Source organism: Ciconia boyciana, chromosome 1 (assembly GCF_034638445.1).
Source record: "Ciconia boyciana chromosome 1, ASM3463844v1, whole genome shotgun sequence".
NCBI classification, from domain to species: Eukaryota; Metazoa; Chordata; class Aves; order Ciconiiformes; family Ciconiidae; genus Ciconia; species Ciconia boyciana.
The window spans coordinates 40,310,990-40,328,437 of record NC_132934.1 but is presented as its reverse complement, the minus strand read 5'-3'; the positions used below and the strand labels follow the sequence as shown (position 1 = coordinate 40,328,437).

General features: G+C 36.9%; 1 protein-coding gene across 6 annotated transcripts in view; it reads right to left on the bottom strand.

The window, feature by feature from the left end:
• Nucleotides 1–1,197: 1,197 nt before the first annotated feature.
• Nucleotides 1,198–17,448, bottom strand: part of FRS2 (fibroblast growth factor receptor substrate 2) — a 61,773-nt gene continuing 45,522 nt past the window's right edge. For 5 of the 6 annotated variants that reach the window (XM_072863437.1, XM_072863425.1, XM_072863446.1 and 2 more), the window contains 4 exons: nucleotides 15,632–15,818; nucleotides 12,244–12,402; nucleotides 11,192–11,355; nucleotides 6,379–8,751 (listed from right to left, as the gene is read on the bottom strand). In XM_072863437.1, coding sequence (XP_072719538.1) covers nucleotides 7,801–8,751; nucleotides 11,192–11,355; nucleotides 12,244–12,402; nucleotides 15,632–15,818 — 1,461 coding nt within the window. In that variant the 3' untranslated portion in view covers nucleotides 6,379–7,800. The other variant, XR_012042844.1, reaches the window with a different exon arrangement.

Genomic DNA, 17,448 nt, shown 5'->3' with positions numbered 1-17,448 from the left:
AAAATTAACACATGTATTATTGTGATTTATGTATAGGGATTTTAACAAGGCCAGTTTATATCACTATTGACACATATGGCTGGAAGGTCGGCTCTTTAATGCTTGGCTGTTCAATGCCACCTATTTTCAGCTGGCTTCAAAAGTTTATTTCAAACAAAGCATCATTAGGTCAAGAATGCAAGGCATATGGATTTTTAATTGGAATCACTTATATCAGTTGCATGATGTTTAGTTATAATATTGCTAGCAGTTAACTCTCTAACTGTATATATTTTACCTACTGTCGCATCAGAACTGGTGCACTGAAGCATTTAAACCAAACATTACTGGGGAGCTTGCTTTCTATTTGAAATGAAGGTACAAAGAACCAAAGTTTCTACCTAACCCTGTATTGTGTTAATACGGAAATCTTAACTGTAATGGACTGCTAAGCAGCCATTCCCGTTAGGAAAGCTGCAAAACTGCTGGCCAGGGATATGAAAACCTTCTTGAGAACTGAGTTTTCAGATGTCTAAGTTATCTAACCAACATTGTGCAAGGACTATGTAATGTTGTCTCTTAAGAGGTTCTGAAAACAAAACATCTGAAGTTTCTAGGGTTTTGTTCATTTGTTTGCTAGAAACATCCTTATGGAAATTATACCTTAAAACAGTGACTTGGGAGGGAGAAGAGAGGAAATACTGAATTTTGAGAAATCACCGCCATATTTTATAGTCTCCAGAAGAAAGCAAAAAGGCCATCTGGACAGGACTTCAACCTTGTATTTGCTTATTACTTTCTTTCTGAATTTATCAGTACTATGCTAACAAAGTCCATTTGGGTTTTGTAAAATCTTAGTCATTTAATAACTCAGAAAGGAGCACATTCAAATTGCTGGCATGTGATTCACTAGCCAGTAGTCGATAGCAACAGTCCTACCACAACAAAAATTCTAAGTCTTCGTACATGAGAAACATATGACAGAACACTAGTAGAAATGAAACAAAAGCTTGGAGAAAAATTTACAGGCTCCAGGTCATCATGTCCTAGGTTTTCTTTTTACCACTGAGTAATGAGTGGAGTACAAGGCCGGGGGGGGGGGGATAGGCACCTGAAGCAATGACTTAAAGAAAAGCAAAAAAGGTTATACTAACAAAATACAATACAGTGACACTAACACTGGGAAATATTGAAGTAACCCACAGACAATTTTCAATGTAAAATCAATAGTTTATTGCCATGCTACAATTTTTTTTTTTCCAAATGAAGTTGGCACTGGTAAAGGGGAAAAATGTTGTCATAATACATAATACATTTTAAAAAAAATGCACATTTGGTAAGCTTTCTCAATAATGACAGCTTAAAACAAGTGAAATAAATTTTTTTAAGATTAATGTGGAATGGCATAAAAATACACTCTTTCTGCATAGTATAATATCACTTTTTTCATAAAAGAAATACGGAATGTTTGTAAAAACAAATTCATCAAACAGGGCAAATTAATTGAAATTTTATAAACAATTTGGCAATGGTCCCACTGTTTAGACTTCTTTATATAAAAGAAATAAAAATCTAGAAAGCTACCTTTATACAAAGTTGCTATATTTATGCCTTTAAGTAGGAAAAAACATTTTATAACGCAAATTAGGACATACAATAATCTTACAATATCATACAATGTAATGACAAGAAAGGAACATACAACATAAGATTTTGGCCTTTGTAGAAATGTCTATTTCTGCATTTAATAAATGCATTTGTGGCACACTGGTGACTATTGTATTCTTACTACTACTACCAGTCAGCTTTCATGCTAGAGCAGTATTCAGCTGTACTGTAATGGCAGGTCTGCAGTTTAGTTAAAAACGCAGACTGTTTTTCAGGAGATGAAAGGTGATGCTGCAGTGAAGCGAGGTGTGAGAAAGGCAACGTGCCTGCTGGTTGAGACAGCTGTATTGTGGGACACCATACAACACACTTTCCTTTCACACCAGAGCATTTCTTATACATTCAGGTATTAAGTACCAAAGTCTTACAAGTGAGAACATCTGTGTTCGAGATTTGGCAAAATTTCAGGGAAAATACAAAGTTAGTACCAAATATATATTATATATAAAATGTGGGTGTATGATATACACACATATTCTAATGCAAAAAAACTGCATTAATATGGAGTTAAATTTGCTGACATCCATTCCTAAATAACATAACCATTAAAAAACAGGTATAATCCTGATCTTTCACACACTTTAGAATCACTTCCTCTTTCACACATAATAGTTAAAGCAATATATATGCAAGTATGACTAAGAAATCAAAATTCACATAATAATCTGAACTCTGACCACAACAAATAGGATTTTTTTTTCAGTACATGTAATTAAATATATTTATATTTTTACAGTATTTTTAGACCATTCCTGAAGAACTTGACCAACCAGCTCCTCAGGTGTAACAGAGCTTTTACGTCACCAGAACTTGATCTTGCAGGAACACATCCAGTTGCCCTTGAAGTCAACACGAATCATTCGTTTGGCTTCAAAGGACGCTGCATGAGGCCCGAACAAGTTCTGGAAGGATCGCCCTGCTAACAAGGAAGATTCCCTGATGACATCAAAACTCCTACCTCAGACTTCCTTTCCTACTGCCAAAGGGAAGGCGCAAAGGACACATGGACTCTGGGCTCTCTGGGTTGTTGGCAGGTGGCATTGGGAATGACCATGTAGAGCCCAGCCCCAGCACCAGGGAGTGGCAAGGTGAGCTTCACGGCACCTTTTGTACTAAGGCTTCTCATGGAAAGCAGAGGAGCTGCTCCTCCACGTTCATTGCTTGGCAATTCGGTGACCACGGGCCTCAGATGTGAGCTGTGGCTGGGACCCCAAGGCATTAAGTACTTTGCAGACACAGAGGAAGACAGTCCCTGTTCTGAAGGGCTCAAGCCTGTTTCTTAATCATATTTTTTACATAATCTCCTTTGTATATACACATATTTGCTACATAAAATAGAATTACACCAAAGTAGTGGATATAGCAGAAAACGTTGTCACAATATATGTATATTACCACACTAAATAATTACTAAAACTGCAAGAAAAATTTCAAAATGCCCTTTGTAATATATAAAAATATAGAAATGTCCAACACTTGTTTCTTCAACTTTAAAGGTAACTTTATCTCCCATATTCTATTTCTATCTGTACACCTACATATTTCCAAACAAAATACTGCGTTAATCTGGAGTAAACACCATGTTAGGATAATATCCTCATAAGACATCTGACAGACTTAAGTCACATACCTTACAGCACAGTATCACAAGAAATAATGTATACATGGTCAGAGTTACAGCTGCTAAGTTGTGGGGTTTTTTTTCTTATTCACTTATCTTGTCCAAAAGAGGAAGTAATTCCTAAAGATTGCGAAAGAACCTTAACTCATGACTTCCTGTCTTTTTCATATACGCTCTGTAAGAAGGACATCAGCAACCTTGACTCCATCTTAACGCAGTTTTTTGTGGTGGAATTTCTTCTGGATTTTTTTTCTTTTGGAGTGTATATGAATTTAAAATAAAGATATCATAAATGAACTTATGTTTATATTAAGTAAATACTGTCAAATATAAATGCCTGAATTGCTACCTCAAGGAAAAGATGGGAAAGATCTTATCATTAAATTCAAAAAATACCTAATTCTAGCTATCAAACTGAAGGACCAAACTTCTTTAGGGGAAATAAGAGAATTTCAGATAAGTCTGCTATTAGTTCCTACTAAATCAGTTTCATCTTATTTGCAGCCATTAAATAAATTAGTACAGTGCAGAAATGGAATTTCACCATTGATCCCACCTTACACGAAGAGGAGAATACTGCTTAGAAATAGAGGTCCAAATCAGATACATCATTATATGCTCAAAGTAGTAACTGACATTAATCAGAACTTGTATTTTTACTTCACCAACAGTGAATAAAGACAATCTGCTCTCTCCTGACTCTGTCTCATTGAGAAGTGGTTAAATATAAAACAAAAACAAGGATAGCCAGATTTTGAACCAATACATACTGTTAGAAAACCAGCAAAATCAACTGCTGGTCTGTCACCTGCAAAGGAGCAGCCCTGTTTTGACATTGATTTGGACTTTGTACAGCTTACACCTTTCTGTGGCCTTTTTTACACCCAAGCCCTAGTCAGAGGTGTAAACACACACACAAATATCCAAACATCTGGGGGGCAAATTAAGCAGTTCATGATATGAAATGTCTGTTTGAACACATAAGCTTTCTATAAAAGTTCTGTAGACTTTAATGGGAACAGGAATAGTGCTTCAACATACACAATTACATTCAACCCCTGTCATATGCAAAACGTACTCATCTGGGGAAACAAAAAATGTTCTAATGAGAGTTAGGGTTTTCAGAATGGCCTTTTTTATATTATTTTAAGGAGTCACCAAGAAACACACAAAACTAAAAAAATTGGTCCTCCTCTTGACATCAGTTTGAGAAAAAAATATTTTCCTGATATAACCAATGGATTAAATTCTCACTAACTGTATTTCTAGTACAATCTTTATTATGTACTTTTGGTCGCTATTTCATCTTTATCATAACTCAGTTTCCTTGTTTAGAAGATACACTAATGCATGTCCTTCCCAAATCATTGCATTAAAGGAATACCTACAGTTAAAGGGTTTCCCTTGTCGAATGTGCTTTAAGGGTAGCAGCCCATTGCGTGTTATGGATGAAAAGTAGAACTGACAGAGATGCTGCTATTTTTGCAGGACCTAGTTTACGTAAACTTTACATGTCTCAGTTACTAAAGAAAACGGTTACATATATGTAGTTTCTCAATCTATACACCTGTGGGCCCAAAATAAATATGATCTAAATGCTTTGGAGAGATTTCAGTTGAAAACTGAATCCTCGATTACAGACACTAAACCTAACATCACAGCCTTTAAAGAGACTGAATTGAAAAAATATTTACCAAGTCTCAAAGGGTAAAGTGCATTGCAACTACATCTACTTCAAGGGGCAGAAAATAAGGAATGCTGAAGATGAGTAGCACAGGTAACAGGGACTACCCAGTATGTTTGCAGCATACACAAAACGAGAAAGCATTATCCCACCTGTAAAATGTAAGAGGGTAAAAAAATAGCCCTGGAAATTATGTCATCAGACTTCTTAATATAATTAAGGCTACAGAAAGTTGAAATTTCAGTATGTTCTCAATTCTGGGGAACAGAGCTAAGAAAACACCACCTATGAAGTACTGTGAAACTTGCAACAACATAAAAAATTTACTCAGACCATCCCTTGTATCTGAGACTATTCAGGATAAACACAGAGGACAGCGCACCAGAACTACGGAGGGATATGGTTGGTTGTTGTAATTTTGTCAGGTCACTTAAGATCTACCTGAAGCCTCTGCTTCCCTATTTGTCAATTAAGAATATTACTTCCCTGCCTCACAGGTGTGTTTTAAAGGTCCAATTAATTAGTATTTCTGAAACACCCATACTATACAGATAAGGACCAAATATTTCTAGGCAGCTAGCTAGATCAAACACGTTTGCCTCAAAACACATGCTGAAGCATCACTTCGGTTCAAAAATTTAAGTGAGCTATAAGCTAAGAACAAGAATCACACCAGTATCATGAACGCAGTGAGGTATTTTGCAATACCTGGCAATTTCTCTTCAGTACAGACCAAGACTGGTCCACAGCGTAAGGTGAGGCAATGGCAAAGACGGGAAGGAGCACTAACACTGCACACCTGTAAAATGTCTAGCTCTAGGTAGTCATTACCTTCGTGAGTACCAAGGTCTCCCCACAAGTCAATGGGTCTAATCACAAGAGTATGCATAGGTTGACTGTGAAATCATTAATGAGGTTTTTTTTAATCTCATTTAAGTTCCTCATAATGGTCTCAATGACTCCCATCTTTTACTTCTGCAAATTATGTTCTTTGTGCATCTGGTATTTCAGTACCATACAGTCTGTAAAGAATAATGAAAGAGTGAAAAGGTTGCCTGATATCCCTCAATGGTGTGGCAAGATGCATGTATTTCAGGTGCTACCACTGCTGCCACTACTAAACTGAGAGAAGACCAAAGAAAAAAATAACAAAGGAACAGGAATACACTCCAATCTAAAAGACTGAAAATAATTGTAGTTTGTTTTTTATAAAACTTCAATTCAAATATTGCATGAAGACCCTTAATTCTTTTTCAGATCTCCAAATGGCTTTTCTTGCATGTTTTTCCTCACTCACAGTTCAAGGGTTATTTTACATCACACCAGTTCAAACAAATGTCAGTTCCTTTGCAATCACAGGCTCAACAGTAATCTCTTCTGCTGCTAGTACCAAGGTGCACCTGCAATACTGCCAGAATTCTAAAATTATTCAGAGTATTAAAAAAAACCAAAAACAAAAACCCAAAACTTCTGCTAAGGGTGCATCTGGCATATTCAATGAACAACATTCTACCTGGATGTACCTGTAACAGTGAGCAGCCATCATTGTAACCAAGTTCACCAACTGCAAAAGGAAAAGAAGTATGCTTGTAGATAATATACTACCTTCAGATAATTTACTACATATTTTTCTAAATTATACTATCAACTATGGATGCACATTGCTAGAATGTACGATTTTCTATAAAGAGCTATCAAGTCCAGTACCCTGCCTCCCGTGTAACCTGTGTCTGATGCTTTAGAGGAAGACAATAACTGCATAATAAACCTTTCCAGTTGTGCAATAATGCATGCTGCTGGAGAGCTGGAATATTTCTATCAGGCATAAAAAGTAGAACACTGGACAAAGACAACCATTTGACCTGCAAGAGTCTTTCTTTGTCAAATGCAGAGAGTAAGACAAACACGTAAACGACCCTGAACGATAATTAAAGCTATGTACAAAATTTTGACTTTTAAAACAAGACATTATGGAACAGATAAAAAAAGAAACACACAAATGCAAAGAAAGGAAGGCACACTGAACTAAGAAATGACAAGAGCGCCTTAATTCATACAGCCAACCTGTGAATTCCGTCACAAAACCACCCCAAAACTCTAATGAGATTAAAATTCTATCAGATTTCACAGGGAACTTGATATGCCACTCAGAATTCTCTTCTAGCAGAAAGAGCTTAAGGCTGGGTTTAGAAGCATTTTTAGCTCTGATCAACGAACTTCAATGTGACCTCTCAAATATCACACAAGTTAAGAAAACTATTGGGAATTAGAGGCCTTCTTGCCCATGTGGTCTTAAAAAAAACACAACAAAAAACCAAACCCAGACAAAAAAGGTGTGGTGTTTATATCCCTTGAGATGAACCAATATATCTTGCGTACGTCAAAATGAGTGAATTAATGCATTACATACATTTCATTCTGGAGGAGCCACTTCAATGAGGAATGAACGTAAGATAGGTATCTTGAAAGATTAGGTTTACCTGCTAATAATGCACATATCAAGAGGCTTTAAAAAGTGTTATAAATGCCATTAACAAGTATAGGCACCAGACCAGAATATTTATAAATTCAAAACTGGCATGTCACTCAGACTCTAATCAATTTAAAGAGGCACTGTGAAAGGTGGTGATGCTGCTATGCAGTAATTACTACTACTGTAGAATGAAATAGTGTTACCTACATGAATACTTGCTCTACATTAATTCCCTTTAGTTAGACAAGTACATGAAGTATGCAGAAAAAGTTCTATTAGTCTATAAAAGGCGTTAGTGTTAAGAAATGCAAAGTATTTGCATCTTCAATTTTATAAACTTCACAAAAGGTGCAAATGATTTAATGCTTCCCAGGCTCACATAGGCAGGTCAGTACTGTTATGTCTAGTTTTCCTAGAAGTACCATCATCTCGCGGCAGTGCTTTTTGCAAGCTTGACATAGCAGCAGTTCTTTCAATGTCTATCACAGCATACAGCTCTGTGCGCCTGGTTGGAGTTTGCGGAAGTGGAGTGGTGGGGGTTTTTGGAGTCTGAGGGTTGTCGGAGTCACTACCACCTTCCAAGTCAACCTGTATATAGTTGAGCTGCCTGTGTTCTAAACTTGGACGCCTAATGTCAAAGTTAAAGACTGTTGGGGTACAGTCCCGACGTCGTGTAAATTCTACTTTATGAGCACTTGCTGGTACTGTTACATTCTCTGTATTGACATAATTATGCATTGGATCTAGGTTATTGTGGTAGCCATTCAAAGATGGGGTCTTTGGTCCTAAACTGTCATCTTCATCTCTACTCAGCTTGCGGGCTTCCCAAACAGGAGGCAAGGATGGCAAGTTCTCATAGTTCAACAGCGCAGTTCTCCTCTGAGCAGAGTTGTTAATGTTCTGGGCATCTGAGGTACTGGTTGATGTCAAACGACCTCTCCTGACCCCTGAGGCACTAGGGATTGATAACCTGTTTATATTTTCATACACCAATTTATTACCAGATGGTGTTTCTCTACGTTCATCACTGTCGTACCCAGTGTCCCATTCAGTGTTGTTTGTGCTGCTGCCGCTAACTTGGTCTCTCCCAAGTTGCTCCAGTTTCTCTCTTTCCATTAACTGCCTTTGAACAGGTGTTGGTCCTAAAACAAACTTGACTCCTTCAGGCTCCAGGAGAACCTGAGCATCTCTGTCATCAGTACACATCTGATCTTCTTTCACTTTAGTTGTTTCAGTGTTTGAAAGCTTTGATTCCAGTGGCACATGCACACTCGATCGATTTTTTCTTTCCTCTTGTACCCCAGTAGTGTTGACATAAGTGTGCACCTAAAAGGGGGGGGGAAAAAAAAAAAACGGAAATTCAAATGCTATTTGCACTTTTTTTCCCCCCCTCCAAATTTCTTTCCTTCTTAACTCCCCACTTTTCTAATCAAAATACTTAAAAACAAAATCTCATGATAGCAGCTGTTTAAGAGCAAAGGTCATCTCTCTCACATTTTGCTGAACTGTGCTCAGTTTTGGGTTTTTTCCCCCTGAAATTTTGTTGTTGATTTTGTTAATGTTACTAAATAAAATTAGAGGCACTCAAGGCAGACAAAAGAATGCAATTTACATCCTACATTAATAATTATTTTGATTTGATGTTTTATCCCAGTTGTGCTCTAGTTACAGCTTTTCAAGTTCTATTCCAGCTCTGCTCTGGTCGGGGTGACCTTGGGCTGCTCCAGCTTAGCTCATTAGTTCACTCGGACAAATCAGTGAAGCACAGGTCTACTTTTTTGCCCCTCACCATGACAGTGACCAACAGTTCAATAGTTGCTTTGGCTCAATTTATCTTTAATTTCCACACCGCAAAGGAATTTTACCATCCATTTAAAAAAAAAAAAAAACAAACCACACCAAACTAAAAAACCCCAGGATCTCGCCTTATGGACTACTTAAGCAATGAGAAGAGAGGTTGGCTCTACTGGCAGAACAGTCCATTCTTTCCTTAAAGAGCCAACAGCCTCCTAATATCAGAAACTGAAACCGACAAACATACACTTCCATAAGAACTGTGGCACTCGCAATTAAAAAGGAGCAGGAGTTAGACCAGATGCCACTAAGAAAGGCAGGAATACACCACTAGTTTATGCCTCCAAGTCCCCACTGTGGATCAACACGAAGCTGAAAGGTAAAGACTGAAGTAATGGATTCTTTCTCTAAATTTTAATTCTGTGTCTGGATACCCAAACAACAAAAGCAGTATTTTACAGCAGCAGTCATCTAGCTTTCCCAAATTCTCTGTCAAGCTCTGCAAGCTGAAATGTTATTTACAGCTCACTTGACTCCTACATTCATTCTTTAAATTCATTTACTCTTCAATAACTCCAACACCACCACCTGGATTCTTTTGTGGGGGCTCCTAACAAATCCTTTCCCACAAGACAGTTCACTGCACTTTGCTCTGGTTACCTTCTCTCATTTCCAACACTGTTTCTTGTCAAGCACAAGAGTCTTCCTAAACCACACTACATTTTATTAAACTCAACTAACGTTTTCATCAGCAACCTGAATGATGAGATAGAACACACCCTCAGAAAGTTTTCAGTCTATCCCAGATTGGTAGGGTTTCCACTGGCAGGGATCTCAGCAGCCTGTAGAAGTGACCTCACAGAAACCTCATGAAGTTCAGCAACAGCAAACACAAAGTCCAGTGCCTGGCATGGAACACCACCAACAGTACAGGCTAGGCACCAACTGACTTGAAAACAGCTTGACAGAAAAGCACCAGGGGTCCAGGTGGATGGGGAATTGAATGTGAGTCAGCAGTGTGCCCTTGCAGCAATGAAAAGCAAATGTGCATTGGTTTGTGTTAGCAAAAGTATAGCCAGTAGGTTAAGGAAAGATTACTACCATCACTTCAGCACTTGTGAGACTGAATCAGGAGTAACTGGCTCCCCAGTACAAGACAGACACCATTATAGTGGAGCAAATCCAGTGGAGGGCCATGATTAGAGGGGCTGGAGCATGTGACATACAAGGAGAAGCTGAGAGCACCATTCTTGTTCAGTCTTAAGAAAAGGCCAGGAAAAAAACTAATAGCTGTTTTCAACTACCTAATAGATAAAGAAAAGACAGAGCCAAACCCTTTTTTGGAGACATTCAGCAAAAGGCTAAGGGGTAACAGACACCAGCTGTAACAGGAAAAAATCTGATTACATATTAGGGAAAAATGCTTTCACAACAAAGGTAGTCAAACACTGGAACACATGGCTCAGAGACACTGTGGAATCCCCTTGTTTGGAATATCCAAAGCATGACAGGACAAGGCTCTGTGCAGCTTCCTCTAACTTTAAAATTTGACCTAGAGGACTCTAGAGGTCCCATCTAACCTGAATTACTCCATGATTTCTATTTGTCAAATAGAAGACTTATATGTAAAGAAGCTTTTTGATCTCTCATTATAAAATACAATTTATGCATTTAAAAACAATTACTGAAATTTTTGAAAATAGTATATGCAAATACATACTTTCTATATCTTTATTTGTATATAAGTATGAAGAGCAACTTAAAATAGTGACTCTTCCTCAGCCAGCTATCCTACAAAGTATCATTTTAAAGAGGCAAAGAAAACACTTCTCTGAGGTAGTTAACATACAGTAGAAATACATTACACCTGATACTGAAACACACAAATGAAAGCCTACAGAATAAACATTAAAACAATCTGAACTAATGTAGAACCTAAATTATATGGGGGGGGGGGGGGGGGAATACCCACTGGCTCCTCTGCTACAAGTAAAGGATGTGTTGATTCTTCACCGACAGAGGGGAGGCGTGCACTTCCGACAGAAGGGTGCCTGCTGGAAGGATGTGATGAAGCATCTCCAAAAGATGGATATCTGGGATAGCCGTTAGGTAAACTTTGTGCATTGAACCCAGGAGCTGAGTCAATTAGAAAACAAGCAAAACCATATTAAAATAGAACATTTTACTGTATATGAGTAAGATGCTTTATATCGTCATTTTTTATTTTCAAAAGAGAAATTAAAATGTGTAAACCAGTATTAAATATTCAGAAGACTCAATTTTGCTGGGGGGAAGGAAAGGGAAAGCAAACTGCAGAGTATAGCATCCCAGTATTTACTGGGAAACATGTCTGAAGCAACCACTGAAATCTAGGTGTATTACACACCACAGTCCTCCCAGTAAATTCCCTATCCAACTTATCTTTCTACCATTAACAACATGTCTCCCTAACAAACAGGGACTTATTTACTTAAGCTTCCATTTCTCTGAAATGATCAATAGCCTGGAATTCCTAGTTTCAAATATCAAGCCATCTGCCTGGGATTACTTAAAATCCTCTGGTATTTTTGAAAGGACTTCACTCTACCCATGCATCTACTCGCAGCAAAAGAAAGATTCCAAACCCACTACAAATGTGATATTACCATTACTTTCTTCCTAATAAAAACATTGCCCAACAGTAACATTTCTCAGAAATGCTACAAGTAAAATATGGTGATATATTATAAAGCAATTCAATAGGTGTATACTGAAGCAGTGTTCTTATGCAACAACTAAGTTCCCAAAACTTACTTCTTAAAGCTGAAGAACTTTACTATGGCAGTTTTGCCCCCAAGACTTAGGATTCTCAAAAGAGAATCCTCAGCAAGAACCTCAAGAGAATGCATTACTGGTAATTAGCCTCTTAGCTGAAAATAGCATTTAATTTGCATTAAATCTTTAAGTAATGGAAAAGAAAACTAATTTAAAGCTAAGTACCACATTACATTCAGGTATGTCATCTGTCAGTATAACCATACTTACTGGTAGGCGTTCGAGGGGTTCTTGGAGCTTCCAACTCAGTTTGATGATTATTCCTTTCTACTACTGGTTCTTCTACCACATTTATGCTATTATTCTGCATTATCTCTTGCAACATATTAAATAGCTCTTCTGCACGGGCACATTTAAAGGCAAAGATTCCTATAAATACACAAGAAAAAAATCAAAATCCTTTAACGTAAGAAGCACGCCTTACAATGTATATAACTTTAAAACAATAGAACTGGAATCCACATAATGAATACCTGTTAAAGAAGCAAAAATGTTAAGAAATTTTTATTGCACCAAAACACACAAAATTACTATAAGAACCTTTAAAGTGTTTATCTATTAGAAGTGTCTATCTATTAGAAGAATAAGTTTCCCATGCACCATAAGTTAAATTAGAACAGAAAACTGATTCCATTAAAAACAAAACTAAGTTTTGAGTGCTAGATGAGGGGTTAAAAAAAAAAGAAGCAGCACAAAACAGGGCAAGATTTTTTTCTTGTTTTTAAGCTGATAAAAAGGATACCTGCTAAATAAATAAATAAAAACACTAAATGAAACTACTGTGGTGCTACAAGGTCATATTTTTTAAACCTGATTTCTATTAAATTACCATAAAAATAAGATACCTGCACAACAGGAAAGAAGGATTTAAACACTAGGTAAAAGTTTAGTTTCTTTAAGAAGATTAAAATGAAAAGCTAGTAAGACAAACTGTGTGAAATGGACAGTAACAAACCAATTGCTTTAAGCTAAAGGATAGACACAGAACACAAAGTTAGCAGCAATACCATGTATTTTGCGTGTGTATTGTGCCACTTTGCCTTTAAACAGCAGGGAGCGCCCCAACTTACCCTCACCAGCAAAGTCGCAGCTTTGGATTATTCTTCCATTGAAAGCATGAAGTTAAAGTTGACATGCTTGTTAAACGTGGGTGCAGGTGCTCAGTTTTTAAAGTGAGTATTACAATCTTAAAACACTCTTTACTAAAAACTACCTACCTATATAGCTAGTTCTGTAAGTGCAATTATGTTAATATGCTGGCAATTACTATCATCATATATTTATTTAAGGACACAGAACTGTGACAGATCAGAACTACCAGAAATGCTCCACGTGGCAGAAGTTCAGAAAAACCCAGCTGGGAATATACCAAATGGGCTAAGAGGAATGACACTCAACAATTAATATTCAGCTGGTGCAGTGAATAAGCTTCATGCTTGCAACACAGCAGCTGTAGAGCTTCTTTATTACATTTCCCTAACCCATGATCCAACTCAACAGCCCATGTTTAATTTTTTGTGTATTTCTGAAAATTCACACTGGATACTTAAATCTTAATGGACAAAAAATAAAATAAAATTTTAAAAAAGTAGGTTCACAAGCTTTAAAAAGCTCCCAGTGTGTTTCTGAGAAATTCAGCTGCCTTTACCCCGTGGTTAAAAAAAGTGCTTCCAAATTGCCGATTCCTTAAAAATATGAGGTGAAGCAAATTGGCACTGAAACTGCAAGTAAAAACAACTTGATGAAACCTTGATTTTTATTAAATGCATTCACATTAAATAGAATGTGATCTGTCACTTACACAATATGGTGACACACCAGATCCTCCAAGTTTTCTATCCCGAATTACCTATTAGCTGTGCTCCCAAAACATGTCTTCAAGGTTTTTAATACCTAGCACAAGCTCAATGTTTTGCCATCAGTGCATTCAGACAACTTATCAATAGATATAATTTGAGATTAAATGGAAAACACAGACAAGAATATTGACTAAGGCAATCAGTAAAAGTTGCTGGGCAGTATTCAGGGTATCCTCAAATGAAAAACTTCTTGGTCATCTCACCAAGTGAAGATGAAGTTTTGCAACTGTGCCCACAAAACCCAGTGTAGGTCTCAGGAACAATGCTCCATTGCAAAAAGGCAGCAGAGAGAACATTTTCTGCCAGATTTCTTTTTTCTCAATATTCACAGTATTTCAATATTACGTAAGGAAGGCAAGAAACAAAAGAGGGAGGAAAGGGTTGCTGCTTACACAGCCTGCTTAATCTTCTCTATTTAAAACAGAAAGAAATTAGGAGGGAAGCAGAAAAGTCAATTAGACTCGGTGGAAAATTTTGCAGACTTGCTAATAGGCTGTGGAAAAGAACCTTCAAAATAGTATTTTCAATTGAATTTTATTAGTATCTATTTTGCAGGTTTAATTTACTGCTTCTTCTAAACCTGCAAAATCAATTTAAGTGATTTTCTTCAAAACAAATTTTATTACTTTCTTCTTAGAAGTCTGAAAATTCAGTTTAGTATGGAGTATACTGTAACATTTGAAAACATCTCAATTTCTCATGGGGAGATGAACTGAGAATGCCTTCTAAACTCTTATCAAAAAAACCCCGTCTGCCATTACCTCTGCTTGGACAATGAAGACTGACCAGTTTTGTTTATGATCAAGTTCTTTCATCTTCCTGATTTTTTTTTACAGTGAAATTAAAAAAAATAAATTTTCAATTGCTAAATATCATTGATAAAAACACTAGTAAATGCTAAAAATCTGTAAGAAAATAAAAATGCAACTTAAATTTCACAATGTATGAATACATAAGAATTCCAGCTACACACAGCTACATCACACTAGAAAGATGCAAAACGAGGCTGACACCTCAACCAAAACAGCTATTCCCTAGGGGACTCCTGCATTGAAGAGAGAGAGAAAAGCCTAAATCTTCTCACTGGGAGCCAACCTTGGCCAAGGCAGGCATGACCTGGGAACTGGAAAGGTAACCATCTTTTTCCAAGTAAAGCCACACAGAAAATAACTGAGCATAGCTGGAGTTTGCACCCTTCATACAAAAATGTGTCAAAATTTGAGAATGATGTCATTGATATAAATGAAAGTGGTACTTGTTTTAGGAAGAGGATAAAACACAAGTGTTACTGAAGACAATAACAGGGTAGGGATATCCAGTTCATACCAGTACTCCAGTCTTTTAAAATCTAAAAATAGAGAATTCTTGGAATTCCAAGGAGATTCCTCCACAGTTCCAGGTTTCACTGCCCCTCCCTGAAAGTCAAGTCAACCTCTGAGGTAGGAGAATTTCCCTGTCAAAACCACCTCCTAAGCTGACCAGAAGTATCCACACATACAAGCATGAAGTGCTCCAGACCTACAATGCCAAAAACTATGTGCAACTCAAATCCTCATTTTACCATAAGACCATTCCTCATAAGGTAACTTACTTTTTTTCCAGAAACCACGTTCACATATAAAACTATAGCCTTTATAACTCTTGCCAAAAGACAGGCAAATATACTTTTTAAAACCCTTTTATGTCTTCCAACATCAAATAAATTTCCAAAAAGCTTTATATACAAAAATTCCACATACCTTGTCCAGTTTGACACCTTCGGCCACTTTCAAAAGAGAAAAGATTTGAGTCATAGCCATAGCGACGGAGACAGAGGTAGTGCCATTTTACAGAGTCCCTTTTACGGGTGTACAAAATTAGTTCTGTATCTGTAAGCTCCATTATGCCAGAACCCAGTTCATTACCATCATCATCCACATTAATAACCTATAAAAAGGAAGTTAAATAGCATTAGGTAAGTACTCTTTTGAGCACCAATACCACTACTAATAATCTTAATGTTTCACTGATGTGCTCCGTCTGCTCTGTCATATTAGTTACAAGCCTTGAGGTAGAAGTTTAAAAAAAACAAACAAAAAAACCCCCCAAAAAACCACCACACCTCACCAAACCAGTTCCTTTGCTCCCCCAATCCAGAATTAAAATAATACATATTTAAAAGCAATATGAATGAGACTGCATAACATTATTGTAAAATCTGAGGAGAAATTTAAAATAGAAGATATTTGTAAGTTAAATAGTTTTTTTTTTTAAACTGGCTTTATGTACATATTCTAGTATTTCCACACGGATAAGGCATACCTCAGATAATGGAACCTTTCAGAGCCCCATTTCTAAAAAAAAAATATTTGCTTTGTCATATAACCCCACTTACAGTTGGGAAAAGGAATGAAAAAGGATAAGGGGCTCCAAGATAAAGCTTCCTTCACATACCTGTATAGCCTTGCACTGTGCTGAATCACCAGACTGTTTTAGATTTATTTTCTGCCTTTTTAAAGTCAACAAATAATTCAAATACCCTATGGTTATCTTGCGTGAAAACATGTGTATAAAGCTTAAAACTCTTATTCTTTCTGCTTTTAAACCAGTTTGAGGTCATCTGCATCCTTTATGGAATTCAGACAATGTAAATTTTCCTCCTCATATATTTCATCTCACAATGCTGCTTTTAGTGGGATTCTTTCTTACTCAATAAAAACGCTACCAAAAAAATCTTCCCTGTGGTATCAACTAATGCTACTCCTTAAAGAGACATTTTCAACTTGAAATCTAGTCGATTGAAAAGAATTAGCGATAGTTTCATCTGCCACTGAGGCTTATGCCAACTTTCTTCATTTTGTAAACTACATTCTTTCATCTTCACCCCCCTGCTGCTAAATCAGCAACCCACACAAACAATAGAGAAATTCTACAAGGAGAAAAATAGGAACTAGTTACACAAAGTGATGTCAAATGCATAAGAAGCAAGAAAACAGAAAAATATTTTATCCTTCAGCTTTTTGTACTGATAATATTAAACATTTCCAGAAATTCCCATGGCTTTAAAGCTCATTTCAGTGTTGCCCTTAGGCAATGCATGAATCATTTTTCACTATGGAAGCATTACATTCCTTTGCCAACTCACAGAGACAGTTTGGAGCACGGAAGCAAATCTGACTTGTGTGACTATGCAAAGGTATGTTTACTTAAAGTCACTGACTTCAGCAGCTTCATGCTAAGCATGTTAAGCAAATGAACAAGTGTTCACAAGCTTATAAATTCCAGGGATATAAGGGACAGAAGCACGTTTATAAATAAAATTTCTTCAAGTAAAGGACAAAAGTTCTCAAAATGCTATAATCAGTAGTGATCTTCAAGTAAAATCAGCAGTCCTAAAATTTTCCATTGCTGACCCCACATCCAGGTTCATAATCACACTTCTCCAATAGTTCTTCCCCTATGCTTACGACTCCCTTCCTACCTTCCATAACCTCGCAGAGGCAACAACGCTTACTTGGGCTCTACCAACTGAAATGGAGATGGATCAAAAGCACAGGACTTGTTCTCCTTCCTGAAG